Source organism: Haemaphysalis longicornis, unplaced genomic scaffold, assembly GCF_048455015.1.
Source record: "Haemaphysalis longicornis isolate Haplotype H1 unplaced genomic scaffold, Haemaphysalis longicornis Haplotype H1 scaffold_9, whole genome shotgun sequence".
NCBI classification, from domain to species: Eukaryota; Metazoa; Arthropoda; class Arachnida; order Ixodida; family Ixodidae; genus Haemaphysalis; species Haemaphysalis longicornis.
Window position 1 is genome coordinate 6,105,714 of NW_027526460.1, and position 16,889 is coordinate 6,122,602.

Genomic DNA, 16,889 nt, shown 5'->3' on the forward strand with positions numbered 1-16,889 from the left:
TTGGATGCAGACACGGAACTCCCACACCTCCGAGATTGCATCCACGTCATGGGACTCCACTCGCTTTGGAGGGCAAGGGTGGATGCTGTCGAATGTGCTGAACACCCTCGGCCGGCGTGGAGGCATTTTGTTCAGAAGGCGCAGTGGGCAGTGGCTGCCCTTGACGGGCCTGACTCAGACTCCGAGCTGCGTGATGCACTGGCGCAGGGTTCGCGTGTCCTTTCAGAATTTAAGGTAAAGGAGCGGAGGAGATGGGACTCAATTTGATGGCTAGGACCGGGAAACACTCCTGCTGACCTCTGCTTGCACAGAACCCCTTCCCCTCCCTCCGCTCCCATCCCATTGCCTTCAAGCGGTGAACAAAAGGCACCGTCATCGTGCTGGTGCTGGTTCGTGCTGTTCGTGCTGGTGTAATTGCCGCCCTAACTCTGCGGCTGTGCCAGCATTACGATGCCACTAGCTCACACTTGCCGGCAGAACATGCTTACGCCATGCTAGTGTAAAGGCCGTAAGCGCCTATTTTTCTGCATGCGGAAAGCTACTATTGTGCACGACGAATACCCTGCAATCATCTGATGTGATCCTGTATATATCTCTGTAAATAAAGTGTTTGTTATTTAAAAAAAAAAAAGCTTCCACCCGGCGGCGTGGTCCAACGGATAGCGCGTCGGGTTCCTTGTGTATATTTCCGGGCGTCAGGGGTTCGATCCCTGCCGGTGGCAGAGTTTTTTTCTTTTTTCTACGCTCTACGCAGTTCGTCCTTGGGGGAGTATCGGAACGGACCATCCGGGTGGGGGACTAACCGTTCGTCCCCTCGCAGTTAGTCCCCAAAGGGACTAATGCTTGTGGCAGAGGCCGTTAGTCCCCGAAAGGACGAACTTTTAGTCCTTTTTGCCTAAGAGTGTACCCTCCTCGCTCTCAACAACAGGTCCGCACCCCTCCCTCTACACTATATAAAAAAATAATACTTACCGGCGCCAGGTTTCGATCATACGACCCTGCGGGCGGAACGCAAGGTACACGGTGCTCTACCCACTGCGCCACAAAGCCGACACAGAATGGAAGGCTACGAACGCGCCTTATATCCTTGACTCATTCAAACTACGCCAAGAAGCTGCTGATACAACGCATTCACTACCTGTGGGCGGAACGCAATGTACATGGTGCTCTACCCACTGCGCCACAAAGCCGACACAGAATGGGAGGCTACGAACGCGCCTTATATCCTTGACTCATTCAAACTACGTCAAGAAGCTGCTGATACAACGCATTCACTACCTGTGGGCGGAACGCAATGTACATGGTGCTCTACCCACTGCGCCACAAAGCCGACACAGAATGGAAGGCTACGAACGCGCCTTATATCCTTGACTCATTCAAACTACGTCAAGAAGCTGCTGATACAACGCATTCACTACCTGTGGGCGGAACGCAATGTACACGGTGCTCTACCCACTGCGCCACAAAGCCGACACAGAATGGAAGGCTACGAACGCGCCTTATATCCTTGACTCATTCAAACTACGTCAAGAAGCTGCTGATACAACGCATTCACTACCTGTGGGCGGAACGCAATGTACATGGTGCTCTACCCACTGCGCCACAAAGCCGACACAGAATGGGAGGCTACGAACGCGCCTTATATCCTTGACTCATTCAAACTACGTCAAGAAGCTGCTGATACAACGCATTCACTACCACCAACTCCCCAAACACTAAACGTTAACGCAATACACCCACCCCCTATGCGACGCATTTACTCGAGTCCCCCTCGCGGGGAGATGGGCCCTTTTTTGTATTTTTTGCGAACGCCCCCGGACCAAGCTGAAGCTTAACCAGCTCTGCTGTTAAGAGGAATACGGGAAAACAACGGTGTTATATTGCCGAGATGCTTACTACGTTGCATATCACGATGGTAGTTTATCGATGAAGTCGCGGAGAATGCAATTTTGAAATGTCAAGCGTTTTGTTACAGTTAGATCCGATGCATTTACGTTTGCTCTATACGCTCAGTCGTCGTGTCTTCTATTACGGTTGTCTTCTCTTGGCCCTTCGGATCCCCACAAATGTGCACTTGCATGACTCAAGGTCGGGACGCCCATACTCCGCCACTTAGGATGTAAGGGGGCAAACTAAAAGCACTTTGAAAGAGGGAAAAACCGAAATGGACACAGGGAGACAGCAGACAGAACTAGATAAGAGCAGCGTGGTAAGGTGATTACCCCCTACCACCGTGGCCCCCAGACGACGCGCAATCATCCTGCTATTCGAATGCCGGGCAAGGCGCCCCCTCCTCCCAAATGTATTGCTACGCGCCGGACGCGAACGTGTATGGCGTCGATGAGGCTAGCGGCCGTGACCTAAAAACGATGCGCGGATATACACGCGCGCAAACACACTCGCACTCGACCCAATTTTGCGTGTCGTGCGGTCGCAACAATGACGGGTCCACGAACTCAACAACGTAATTTCGGCGCCGGTTTTGACTTGCTGAAGAGGGCCGGGCGCCAGCGGAAGGCAGCGAGTAGAGACAAGATCAGATGTCCGGTATTTCGGAAGCCCGCGCTGCAAGCGTTCCCAGGCCCCGTTGGCCATCGTGTTTGCGGACGGAGGCGGAGATGGCTGCGCCAAGGATGCAGTTCTGGCTGGTGCGCACGCAAAAGGAGGCCGCGTGTTCCCGTGGCCCTCGTTTCCTGACGGGCACAATTTGTTACAGCCTCGGCGCGCACCTTGCCGCTCTAATGGTCAGGCATTAGGCAACTGAGGTGCCCCCCAATCACTAGTTCTGTTTGTGAGCGTCGCTTTATAAGCCTATTTCCGCTAATGAGTGCTGTGCTGCTGAAAACGAAGGAACACATTTACCTCAACAGCGTCATCATGACAAGAATTTTACTATACCATAACAACATTCACAGTTACAAGCATCGGTGGCAAGGCTCATGCCTATCGACATTGTTCGCGCAAAAGAATCCTTGGCCGCATTTCAAGCACAGCTTAGAGCAAAGATTGTGTTTAGGCTAGATTCGATGTACTTCTTAAAATGCAACCAAATGGACCCCGCGCTTTAAACTGCTATACGCTCGTAGCTTGGTTGGTACACAGACTGCCTTAGGCGGCGATTCGAGGTTCGTATACCGAACCCGAATGATTTTTTCTTCAACTTCGATTCCTTCTGATAGCTTTTCTTTCTACCCCATTAACTGCATTTCGCTCGATATTAAATTGTTTCTTCGAAGAAACTTACTTCACCCGGAAGGAGAGAGAAAGATGACTGTATTCGATGCCCAAGATGAGATTTGATTTGAAGACGTCTTGGACGATTTGTCTCAGCCGTGAGTCAAGATACCTTGAGCTGAGCAGAACAGTCTTTCATTCTCTGGTAGCTTTAATATTATACCTTTTATGTGTGTTGACATCTTCAAGTTATTGTCGGTCGTATTTTTTGCAGCTAATGGCAGTACAGTGTGCTTCTTATGGTAGTCAGCTTGCAGAGGCTAATCGTGCTCGTTTAACTGAAAACGCACGTCGCTTTCCAGTGAACACGTTCGGTAGGTGACCACTTAATTAGGAATGACGCAATGATAGTCGTATGCCTTGCCAAATGAACCACGTTATTGACTTCTTTGTGCCTTTATATTAATTTAAAAACATATTACGCTTTACTTTTTTAGGTCATCATTCTTTACTCTTTGCTTCATTTAGCCCTGTAAAATTATGTTTAGCTTCCGTTGGCTTGGTCTTTACAATGCACTACAGTATAATCGTGTTTATTGTGTGCCTTATTTTTAAGTGCTGACTCATAAAATTTTCTGGCACTGTTTTTGCTTATCTCTTTCGCTACTTAAGACACTGACTGTGCTGCCAGCGCTGCCTGGTAGCACAGGCCTTTAGCCTCGGCACCATGACAGTATCGTATTCTTTGCTGCAAATAATAAACTTCAGTTAAAATTAAGACGGATGTATTGGCTGGTGGTTACTGCAGACTGTCGAAGCAAGTGTTCTAATTCTTCTACTGTAAAGGAAATAGAAACTTGCGCATTACAGCTTTCAACTAGAAATCTTCCACAGGCATGAAACCTGCCATTAAGCATGTGTATGTTGGGAATATCTGAAGCCAATGTTTGACAATGAAGCTTTCGTTCGCCCCTAACACCAACGTTGTCTGTACATGATACAGGCCACTAGGACTCGTGAGTAGCGTGTTAAAAATTACCGCTGGTTACACCGTATCGGCTTGCTCAGTTTAGAGCGATTTAAGTGAATGGTCGCCCATGGCAGCTATGCTTCGCATATATACCCTGAGAAAACCCTTGAGGGATATTTTCAGAATTTTTCGTTTTCCACATACTCACCCAAGGCCAGCTAAACACCCCAGTACTGATGTTCCCTTGCGCGGTGCGATTCCCTTAGCAGGGCACGCCGACATCCTTTGATGTCGGCGGAAACGCACCGCAGCGTTGCCACGTTACGGAGTTCCGGCTCGACGTCACACTTTCCCTTAAAGGGATCCTGCACACATTTTCCAACTTTTTTTTTGAAATCTTAAATGCTTGCAGAACGTAGCCAACCAACCCATCCAGTACTTAGATGAAGCGGTCGCGAAGTACCTCGGCCAAAAATCACTGCTTTGTGCCCATCAGATAACTTAGAAACTTGCTCAAAACATATTTCTGTCTTCCCCGGTCTTGACAGTCTTCAACCGCTGGAATTACGTCACTAAGGCCATGTAGCGGCTATTGGCCGGCTTTCCTTCAGTCACAGCAATGAACGCATTTCATAGACACTTAAAAAAAAAGCCACAAAAGCAAAGCCCGAACAGAAGGTGTATCTGCTGTGACGAGCAAATCGCGCACTGTCGCTACTCTCACATTTGAGCTCATTAAAATGTTCTCTCTCTCTCTCTCTCTCTCTCTCTGCGAACGACTTTCCATGATTCCAAATGGAAGATTTACGCACACGCGGGATACAATGCGCCTATTTGTGAAGTGTTGAGGAACAGTTTAGGCCAACGCCTGTGGATATTAACAGCGAAGCTGTTGTTTCTAGCCTAATTCCAGCGTTGCAAAAAACTACCCGAGCGCATATCCGCTTACGGAGACTGACCAAGATTGACAAAAAAAAAAAAAAAAAGAACTTGAGCGTACGCCGTAATCTTGGCAACACTTGCCGGGAACGAGAAAGACACGTTACAGCGTACGCCCCTCGTCCGTTCGTCCTCGTGTCGTGATGCGCATGCGCTCGGTACCGTAAAAGAGCCCTCGCGCACGGCAGCGTCCAAAAGACGCCCCGCTTGGGAGAGGTCACTGCGGCCGCCGCATTCTAAAGAGGCTGCCATGGATAATTGGAGACATGGTACCAATCCTTCCCGAGACGGCTTGTAGATCCCGCCACCGCTGCTTCGAGTAGATGACGAAGAGCCGGTGGAAGCCTACAATGCTGAGGACGACTTTGCATCCGCCACTCTCCGCGAAGAAGACGGCGACCTCTTGGATGCATATGACGCGATTACTAGCACCGCAACTATGCGAATAAACTGTGATACTGAAAGTTTGCTATGTGTCCGGCAGTGCTCACCGATGCAACAGCTTCGCCATTCAAGTCTTGCGCGTGAGTGCAAGCTTCCCTGAATTTGTTTACGAGCCCCACAGTATATATAAAACTGTCAAACACGTTGATATTGTGCACAATTCTTCGGGAGCTCCGCAAGTAAACTAATGCAAATGAATGGCGATTTCTCTTGTTTCCTTTAGGATCTGGTGCCACCTGCGTTTGCGGAACTGACACGTGGGGCGGTGGAAAATCAACGCCGAATAAATTCATACTCGGTCTGCACGTTCCCACTGCTCGGGGGTTGGGGAAGAGATAGAAACAGGATGTTGAGGGCACAGGAAGGCGAGGTGAGCAGTAGTAGCTTGAACTTTACAGTCCCGGCAGTTGTACTAGAAGCGTGAGGGGGAGATGTGGAAGAGGATGCTAGGGTTATAGTATCTGCCAGTTTGTAATCTGCGCCAGATTCGCGATTATTCGACGGAGAGGGCAGGGTGGGACGGGGGATACGTGTCATTTTAAAGCGAAGCTTTTTACCTCTACCCCCCAAGGGTTCTGTCGCGACCGTTGGTGTCAACAGAAACCTCCCGCGAACAAATAAAAGAAGTTACTGGCACCGCCAGGAATTGAACCTGGAACGAATAGAGAAACGGAGTTAGAGCCCGTTGTCTTACCGATTCAGCTACGAGCCCACGCGGAGACGGGGAAGACAGACGGTGCACTCACCGAGCACATCTGTGGGTTCACCCTCGGCGTTATCACTGAATGCCACGTGACAGCGTCACGCGACCTCTCGCGCGGCTATGCGCTCCGCCCACGGCACGTGTAGCGGCCGTATGCGCGCCTTGGGCGTGCGATAGGGGTTATAAAAATTAAAGGAAGCTCACACCAACGCATGGCATCGCACATCTCCTCCGTGTCTGCCGTCGATCTCGTTGCCTCCGTCGGCGGCGGCAAAGAAAGAGGAGAAGTGAGATCCTCTAGCACCGGGTTCGAGCTTCCCTTAATTGTATCAAAAAAAAGTTTCCACTTGTGTGCTTCACCAATACAACTCAACCAACCACCGTTCATGAATCATGCCTTGATTTAACCTTAGCAAAGAATATCTCTTTGGAGTAATAAAGTGTGTGGTTTAGTGCATTTTACTTGTCTCTGGTTTCACTCTTTGTAGAGCAAGGTGTGTGAATTAAAGTGACGTCGCATGTGTAATCGTTGTGAGTGTTGTGCACAGCTTCGCTTTCTAACCACCTTCACAGGGTTTATTCGCGCGCAGTTTTTTGCTCAATAAACGTTTTGCCTTCTCCTCCTCCTCCGTGGTCTGGCGAACTACGTAATCAATTAGGCTCATCGACCGTGCTGAGCTAGTTTAATTTGTAACAGCCGGGGTTGCTTAATAACGTGTTCCGCTCTGTGGTGTACAAGGGCGATTTCGTACGCACTTTCCTTCGACGAAAAATCGAGCGCGTGGCCTTCGAGCACAGTCAACACCGACTCAATGAAAAGGCCTGCGCACAGAGCGATAAGCGTCACGCTAGTAGTGAGACGGTGTGCTTACATTGGTTGCCGTACAAGATAACAGCCGGTATATCCGAGATATCGCAAAACGGGAATGGAAGAAAGTGTGTTGTTTGTCGTTAGGGGAGAAGGCATCACTGAGGCATCTCCTGAGGTTGTTTTGGTACTGCAGCGGAACGTCTATAGCCACACGGCGTCTTCATGTCTAGCATCGTCACCACCTCCTCCCCCTACCCTTTCCTCTCCTCCCGCTCCTCCTTCGCATACGACCATGGAGTTTTGCAATTGGTGGAGAGTACAAACAATGCTGAATAGATTTTAAGATGCAGGATGCGAGAGCCAGTCGGAGATTAAAATTGCCAAACCTTGGAATGTGGCATTTTGTTCGACATCCGTTCCGGGGCTCATTTGCAATTCTTATGACTACTTCGAAGCTGTATATTCTGGCCTGTTGCGCACAGTCGGTGAACCTCAATTATAAAAATTACTTCCTGTGTAATAAGCTTTGCGGCTGCGAAATAAATGCAATCACAACAACTTCCCACGTAAACGCGGAAGAAGCAGTTGTTACAATGGCTGCGTTTTCTTTTAGTGGGACAAACATGCTCGCACTTTAATTCCGTTAACAATAGTGGCGAATGTATGAATGAAAGAAAAATTAAATAGAGAGAAGAACGAGAGAAGAAAGAAAGGAGGAGGGAAGGAAGGTTGTTTACAGGCATATTGTTCATGTAGGACAGGGCGTCTATTTGCCCGCCATCGTTACGTTCGTTGGCAGACGTGGCCGCAGATTTCGTGCTTACGTTGGCTTTAGTGCAGCGCGCCGCTGTGGCGCTATTCACGGTCGCCTCAAAGCTATAGTATACGCAACTGCAGCACGGGGGTTGTCCTCGCTGCGTCAAATGTTTTCCTCCGCCACCCCGGAGCGTCGAAGCGAAATCGTCCCTATGGGCGGGTGGCCCGCTTGTGAGGCTGCGTTAACCAACCGTTGCTGCGCACCATAACGTGTCCTCCAGCTCACGCAACCGAATCCAAGGGCATTCAGTAAGCGAGCCAATTTTGGAGAACGACGATGCTGCTCTGTAGTGCATAGAGAGCCAAGCGGGCCTCCTCCTTGCCGCGTCCCGCCCACTGGCAGCTTCCGCCGTCTCGCGACCGTCTCGAGAGGACGCGAGGAGAGGCGGGAGTGGCGGTGCCCCAGTTTCGGATGACCTAGACTCGGAAGGCCGATGGCCTGCAAGGATTCCGCCCCGGCGCACTCGCGGCCCCTAATAGCAGCAGCGGAGCCACCCGGCAACCGGTTCCTCCTCGCCGGCCGTGACCGCGGAGCCGCGCACTCACGCACGCTGGCACACATAACGGCGGTGCAGCGAGGGAGGGACCTTGAAGGCAGCGCCGGTCTACTCCGGGCGCACTTCCCCCTCCCCGAGAAGAGCACTCCAAAAGTGAGGAGTGCATTGCTCCCTTTGACAACGTTATAACACTGCTCTAAACGGAGAGCAGAGGAGAAGGGAGGGCCTTTACCTCCCGCGAGTCTTCTTCGATGTTGAAATTCCGTCCATTCGCCATTGCGCGTTTGGGCCTCAAAGCCTCATCGCATCGCATCGCCGCTTTGAAAGTAGGAACAGTATGACCTCGCCTATACCACAGGTCGATGTCTGAGGTGTGCTGTTTCTGAGGCGCTGTGCTAGCAAGGAGACATTCTGGGCTACCTGGCCTACAAGCGCCATTGCTACGGCACCTGAAAGCCGGAAATACAAAACCGTGTGCGCGCGATTTCGGGCAAGTTACAGAGACCAGGTAGTTTAAATTGTACCGCAACTTTGCCACAACGACCCACCTCATAGTCCGGGCGAGGGTTGCCTGGGCACCCAGCGCCGATTTGAATTATTTTATGACAAGTTTTGCCGGCCAGATTGCTCGCAGAGGTGCGAAGGACTCCGGCTTGTTCGTCTCGTTGATGTATGTGAATCATCCAATATGGGAGCGTAAGACACTGAATTCAATAAGCGCCCACAGTGGCTAGTTGAGTTGCAATTAACATACTTGACGTCCACGGGCAATGGTACATAAGTGAAGTCTGGAATAAACACATAGATAACACCGTTTCAAATGTTTGTGAACCGCATTATGACACAATTATTTACGCTTGTTTTTCATTGTTGATACACAATAATAGCGCGATGAAAGCTGCCAGACGGCAGCTTGACCAAGCCGAGGAACCCCGCTTCGGTAGGGGTATAGTGAAGCTGAGTGCGACTCACTCACTCACTCACTCACTCACCCACCCACCCACTCAATCACTCACATAAAAATGCAAATATTTGAAACAGTGTAATGAAATATAAAGATCGTGCACAAATTTCTATTCCCTCGTCAGAGACGTTTTTTAATAAGAGGAAAAGAAAAATAAACCCCGGGAAATTACTTTGTGTGCCCTTGTTTCATTACCGACCAAAGCAGGGTATCACTCAGGTGAATTGAAAACAGGCACTGAACAATCCGTAACATGGTTCCGTGCAGACCTGAGCCACAAAAAAATAAAAATCCCGCATAAACTCGTCTTGCAGTTACCAAAAGTATGCGTAAGCATCTGCTCGTGCATGTTGCCCGACGCGTTGCACGGCAGCGAAGTGACCATCTCGTTTGCGTAGACGGTAACTATTTAGCCCACGATCTTGAACTGTGCGTGGTTAATAAGCCTCTTTGTGGACATGAAGGGGATCCGAGGAGGATAGAGGCGCTCGCCGATGTCGTTCAACGGCGGGAGATGTGCGCGGGCCGCGGTGGATAACGGATCCCGCAGAAACGCGAGAAATGGCGCCGTCGCTCAGAGAACGTTTGCACGTGCTGCACAGCAGACAGTTCGTTCCGTCTCCGTCGGGGAATACTCGGCGAACAGCATGTCATAGTGGTTCGGCTGCTATTTTTTGACGCCTGAGCAAAACCGCAACCCGTCCCATACGTTGCACGTGGTTGCAATTCGTCTCCGAATTTTCCTTTGAAGTACTTATGCTCTCGTTGTTGTTCGTACGGACGGGCATCGGCGCGTGGTTGACGACGCATTCCGCGTTTTTATTTTCCGAGCTTTGCACGGACTTGTTCCTCACGCACGCGCTTGTATTTTTTTTTGCGATAGTATGCCCGTTGGCATAAATACTATGCTACAAGTATAGGTTAACTCCCGTTTCGCGAACAAACGCGCTTGTATTTCTTGTGCACTACAACTTTCCGCGTGGTGTCTGACTGCGTTAGCACAGCGTCTCTCCTCTTCTTTCGCTCAGTCAGTGTTAAGAGTAGCCGCGACGCTTTGTGCCTCCTTCGGTCGTTTCTTCCGCAGTTTCTGCGTCTTCGTTCTTTATCAGCGAACGATGAGTGTGGTGAAAAACAGGACGCGGTGGTGCCGGGAATTTGCACCGCTGCGCACCATGCAGTGTGGGGAAGAAGAGCTGTAATGTTCGAGATTAGCGCCCTCCGGATGGACCAGGCTACCTCCATAGCGGGATCTCAGGCATTGCACGGCTGGACGACTGACACCGTGGTCAGTACCGTGGGAATGCAATCACGTGTGCTTCCGCTTGACTCGGTGTTATTCCTGGGAACAGCGGCCTGATGCTAGAGCCCCGGGTCCGCATTGGGCAGCCGACGCGACAGACCTCTTTTGTGCTGCTTACGCGAACTAACCGGTAATGTGCTCAATGTTCATTTAATTTATGTCCGCCTTAAAGTCCCGAGGGCATTACAAAAGGGGGAACGTATGTACTTACCCGTATTACACAGCTTCAAGAAAACAAAGTTAAAAAAATACAAATGAAACGAAAGATCCGGAATCTCGCGAATAAATTAAACAGTGACATTTTAATTACTGTTAGTAAGAGGCTGTGATGTAAACCGAAGCAGGACAGGATACCAATGAGGTAATTACGGCAATATAAACTCTTTTAGGCGAATTCGACCAAGTGCAAGTTGGAGGATACCATCACTGTTTGCCCAACGCGCGTTAAAAAAATTCATAAGGCCCGTTATTTCCGGGAGCTACAAGGTATCGCAGACTGTGGTGTGCCAAGTCAAAGTACGTCTGCAGTATCCTCTGAAGAACATCCCATACAATACAGCCTCTTTGTAGTGAGTGAAGAAGTTTTCAGTTATTTCCTGCATATCCGAAACCGTACAATTCACAGAAAACACAACAATATTTCTACTATGTGGCCACTTCTCAACCGGCAAGGTTTTCATATGCAGCTTGGCAACCACTGCGACTTGATAATAGTTCTTGTATTCGCAATTTAATATTCGTAAATTAAATACCACCAAAAAAAGAATTACGAAAATATTACCTATCGTGTAGTGGGTGAGGTGCCTACATTCAAACCGTGAAGTCACAGGTTCTAATCTCAATACTGCTTTTTTCCATCTACAACAAGTTTCTACACATTATGCCTATTTTTTCATTAATATAGCATATTCCTTCATGCGTCGGAAATGCGACGCATCAACCGTTGCAGGCGGAAAAGACGGGACCTTCATCGAGTACACGCAAAAATGCGTACGCATTTAAAAAAGAGAAGCGCAAAGGTGGAGCTCTATTTACCCTCGCTTCTATCCCGCGCCTCTCCTTCCCCACTCGTTTGGCCCAGAGCATCGGCTTGGCCACTCCAACCAGTCGGGTGACCCCGCTAACAGGCAGTTTCATGTAAGTATGGCGTCGGCGTAGGACAAGGTAATTGAGTAAGGGTGAGCCGTTCGAAAAGATGCGGCTGTGTACGAGCGCAGAGTCCTCACCTGTTCGGAGACGCCCCCGAGCTCGACGGCCAGGTCTCCGGCCGAGTTGCCCAGGCCCACGACGAGAACCCGGCGGTCTTCGAAGCCTCGGGGCCTGCGGTAGTCCTGCGAGTGCATCACGCGGCCGGCGAACACACTACCCGCGCCGCGTTCGTCGCCGAGCCCCTTGAACTCGGGCCAGATCGGGTGCGCGTGGTGTCCCGTGCACAGCATGACGGCGTCCACCTCCTTCACGAACTCGTCGCCCGTGTCAAGCCTACGCACCTTCAAGGTCCACCTGTCGTAGCCGGCCGTCGGCTTCACGTCGGACACTTCGTGGCGGAGAAGAACGCGATCGGCGGCGCCGCTGTGCCTCCCGTAGTCCTCGATGTAGCGCGCCATGAGCGAGTTGTGCATGTAGTTGGGCAGCCTGGCGTCCGGTGGGAAGTCGCTGAAGGCGGACATCTCCTTGCTCGAATTGATCACCGTCGAACGCATGACGCAGGCGCGCCCGCGCTCCACGGTGTCCGTGTAGTGCCATAGCCCACCCAGCGCGTCCGCGCGCTCGTAGCAGACGACGTCCAGGCCTTCTTCGAGGCACGCCTTGACCGCGGCCAGGCCGCTGGCCCCGGCTCCGATGACGGCCACGCGCTGGCGCCGGCTCGCCGGCGCCGCCGCCGACGTTTCGGCGCCCGCCGCCGCCTCCGCTGAGTTGTTCGTCATGGCTTGCCGACCCGGCTTGTGTTCGCCCTGGCCCGGTCGGTCTCTTTGGGCTGCGGCCACGTGACCGGGGAGGGGGGAAGGGGGTGTCCCGGTAGCTGGGGTCGGTAGAAGGCGGAAGAGTCTTTCTACCATGCGTAAAAACATTTCCCCCTCGCCCACCCACTGTCAATGACCTCCACCCGGTTTTTTCGGGTGTGGGTCCCATAACGCTGTCCGCGCTACGCCGCCCGCGTGAACTCTCCGGTCTCTTCCCCGTGCGTGAACTGGCAAACACTGCACGCGGTGCCACTTCGGTTCACAAAGACGTGCACTGTGTCACGTCCACCCGAAAATCGGCGTCCAGACAGGATCCGTCAATAGCGGCTTACGCGAGAGTACCGATCACTGACCTGAGTAGCATGGTTCACCCCCGTATCGATCCGGCTTGACGACTTCATCAGCAAAGCGATTTCACTCCTTGTGGCCCGAAACAAACGACCGAATATTTTTCTAATGTCAGGAAAGAACATTAGGGGGGTCATACCAATCTGGAGCAGGAATTTTTGCGTAAGAGTATCTCGAATTAACACAAAATTGATTGATTGATTGATTGATTGATTGATTGATTGATTGATTGATTGATTGATTGATTGATTGATTGATTGATTGATTGATTGATTGATTGATTGATTGATTGATTGTAGGGTTTAACGCGCCGACGCTACACAGGCGACAAGGCGCGCCGTAGTGCAGGGCTCCGGATTAATTTTGACCACCTGGGAATCTCTAACGTGTGCCGAAATCTCGAACACAGGGGCGTTTTCACTTTTCGCCTCCATCAGAAAAGCGGAATGAACAAAAAAGAAACATTTTCAAGGAGCCTTGTTTGAACACTAGGCGGCAGCGTGTGCTTCATCAGGCTGGGGGAAGCAGTTTTATGACCTTCACATCATTCGTTTTATTCGTTTTTTACTATAAAAGTTGATGTGAAAGAAAAACGAAAAATTTCTGCGTACGTTCTTCCTAAAGAACCTATCCCGCAGCTTTCGCCAGCTCTGCACTCTGAATTTTTGCGGAGCGGCCATGGTCAAGGGCTTGTGACGAGTTTTGTGCCGATGTCATGCTCATTTCTTTTTTTCTTTTTTTCCCGAGATACCAAATAGGTTGGCAACGGTCAGACATTGTCCCCATGATACCGCATGGCTGAATGACAATGACAGTTAAACAATGACAGCGAACAGTTTAATTAACCTGAAACGAATTTTCTTGCTCGGGTCGCCTACCATAGAAAAAAAAAAGCGTTTGTATGCATAAAAAAGCGAGATTGATCGAGCAAATCGTCGTTCCGTTAACTAAGCTAATATTGTTTGTTTGCCTTAAACATGATTGGTATCGGCTTAGGTCGTGCGGTACAGATGGTCTGGGATGGGTGAGGGGCCAGTGGATAGCCTGGGCGATGGGAATAGTGTCGCTGTGTATCGGTCCGTCGAGATAGGAGTACGAAGGCAGCGAATGTACGCAGCGTTCCCTCCGCCCCACGCCGCGTGCAACCAGTGGGGTGAAACCGTTCGCCGCACTGCCGAGGCCTGAGTGGCACCGTAGAAGCCACACATTGCTCACGATGTTAATGTAATTTGACACTTGTTTCCATGAACACAAACCGTCTTGGCGAACCACGCGGGAGTTTTTGTCATTTTTTTGTGCTCGCTTTAAAGCCGCATTCAGCCCATGTTTTATATCGAGGTACACTGACAATCGGGTATTTGGTAGAGGGAAAGAGTGGACGCGCCCTTAATGGCACATACATGTATACACACATCTAAACATGCGGGGCTCGATCGCTGAATGTGTGCATGTTTGTGTTAATTTCGAGGTGGAAGCCTAGAATTCACGTATGCTGCTATAAATATACATGAGTAGCATAGCGGAACTAAACGAAACGTTCCTGAAACTTGCAGCATGCACATATCAATGGAGGTAACGGGCTAAATGGCCTACGGTTTCGATAGGTAGCGCGTGGCAGCGCATTGTTGCTGAAGAAATTATATCGCGTTTAGCTTCTACGACAAATTTATATATACATGCAGTTTTTTAACTAGCAATAATTAACGGGTGGCTCCGACCAGGAAAGTTGTAAATACAAAGATGTTTCGGCTCCCGTACGGAAGCCTTGTTTCCAGCAAAATTTTGAACAAGGCTTTTGTGCGGGAACTGAATGAGGCTCCCACGGACGGGAGCCTCATTCTTTGCATTTGTCTTTGCATTTGTAACGTTCCTAATCGGAGTCAGTTTTATTATTGTCATTTGTTGGTCCGATCAGACGGGATTCCGTCATGCTCTTGATTTCAGGGCTTCAATTACGTTGAAAGTGCCTCTAGAGACGCGTATTTCGTGTTTCGCACCGATTTATAGAATACGTTGAAGTTCTCTTCATGAGGTGTTTGTTCCGGGGAGGGGGGTCAGAGCTGTGGATTTACGTGCGTTAACGTCAACGAAGCAAGTCCTCATTTATTTCTGGTTGACAAAAGATACCGTACGTATTCAGCCTGACACCAGGCAGCAACTGAATGCGCATCAAATGAACGAAACAGACAAGTGCCGAAGCCCTATGACAGACCGCTCCGCAACAGCGTTCGAAACACATCTCCCATCGGGGGTGACCGAATTTTCTGACTTACCTTTCGTTTGTAGCACAGGGGCCGTCGGCCTTCCAAAGGTACAGGACGACTTCAATTTGTCCGCGGATGAGACCAAAGCTTTGAATACGTTTGCGAGCCTCTGCTGGGCGCTGCTGCTGTCAGAATCCAAGAATCCAACCGAGCATGCGCTGTACTTGAGGTCGCCTAAGAGAGAGGGCAGCACGCACGACCTCGCAACATTCCGACATGTTGTCCCTTGTTCAGAAGCGCCGGGCGATAACTTTGCTGCTGCGCGCTCGCTGTTTTAACTGTCGCAGGTGCACGGGGAGTGCTCTGGAAACGTATGGCGTTTTCGTGTGTATCTCATTTCCTGTGTGACAGACACGCGTGTTTCGCTCACTGCTTTCTGTCGCTACTCTGCGCTTGCCATCTTCGGCTTGAAGGCCGAAAGGCGGGCTTTCCGCAGCCAAGCTCTGAAATGCAAATGCTTTCTTGGAGCGTGGAACACTTACAAGCCACCGCGGCTTGGCGGAGCCTAAGCAAACCGAGGCGCCTTCGGGCCTGATTTGTGTGGCGCGATGTTCTAAACCCCAAGGACGGACGAAGCATGCGCGCGGCCGGAGAATAAGCACGGCCAAACAATATTCCGGCCATTACAAAGCGAATTAAAGCACAACTAGGAGAGAAAATCGCCTCTGCCTGTGGGAAGCCTCCTCCGAGTAGCGGAGAGAAATAAGCCGATGTAGGGGCCGAAGTCTAACCTAGATAGCCTGGGCCGTTGCCTTACCGATTACGCCACGCCGACTGCCTGTTCTCTATAAGCGTCTTGCTACTGACGCCGCCACTTCGCTTTGCGGGCAAAGACGCCCGCCTGCATGTGTGTGAAATAAACACGGAAAGTGAATCGTAATCCCAGCCTAAGTTGTCTAGAAAAGATTTACTTGACATCTAGCGACAGGTTACCGCAACGGTCCTTGGTACCTTCATCTGTCTGCGATGCCGTTCAACGGGGCATAATGGGGAAACCCTCCGGTCGGCGCCTTCTACACAAACGCTGCAATAACCACACTGCATTATTACCAGAAGCCGAAATAAGGCAGGGTACTAAGATAAAATCGACATAAATTGGCTGACTGGCTAGAGAAGAAAAAGAAGCGATTGACACTCAGCCCTGCTAGCATTACTAAAGCCGCGAAGCTGTTTAAGTACCAATTAAAATGGTATCACAATATGAATAACTAATGTGGTTTGAATTGCAATGTGAAAATACTTTATTTACAGGCGTTTTGACGGAGCTGCAGTCGCAAAGTGTGGAAGAAACAAAAGACAACTGTTTTTCATTTGAGATGCAGCATCCTTCTGACTGAAATATTTAGGTTTATGAAACTTGGAAGGACCGCACCTTTATCGTAGTAGAAAACACTGCTCTGTTTATTCCACCGCGACCTTGTGAGGCGGCTGGAAGGGCTCAAGACAAGCGACTTCCCGTTGCTTGTATCAGAACTGCGACTGATAGATTTCCGTGGTGCCTACCGAGATAACACTTTGCACGGTTACGCCGTTATCGTTTGATTGCTGTGTAATTTGTTTCGGGATAATTCCCATTAAACAAACGAGCTGCAGCTGCTTTCTGTAACCATATTCCTTCCGTAAAATTTCATGCGAATTGGAATTTCGAATTGCCTACGACTCAATGGTGAGCAAACAACTGTGACAAGTAACAGC

The 16,889-nt window shown here is 50.2% G+C and overlaps 1 protein-coding gene across 1 annotated transcript in view; it reads right to left on the minus strand.

Annotated features, from left to right (window-relative positions):
* LOC144151931 (flavin-containing monooxygenase 5-like) overlaps window positions 1–12,721 on the minus strand; it is a 73,775-nt gene extending 61,054 nt beyond the window's left edge. The window contains exon 1 of the mRNA XM_077683102.1: window positions 11,845–12,721. Coding sequence (XP_077539228.1) covers window positions 11,845–12,690 — 846 coding nt within the window. The 5' untranslated portion in view covers window positions 12,691–12,721. The remainder of the gene's footprint in view (window positions 1–11,844) is intronic.
* Between the last annotated feature and the right edge of the window lie 4,168 nt (window positions 12,722–16,889).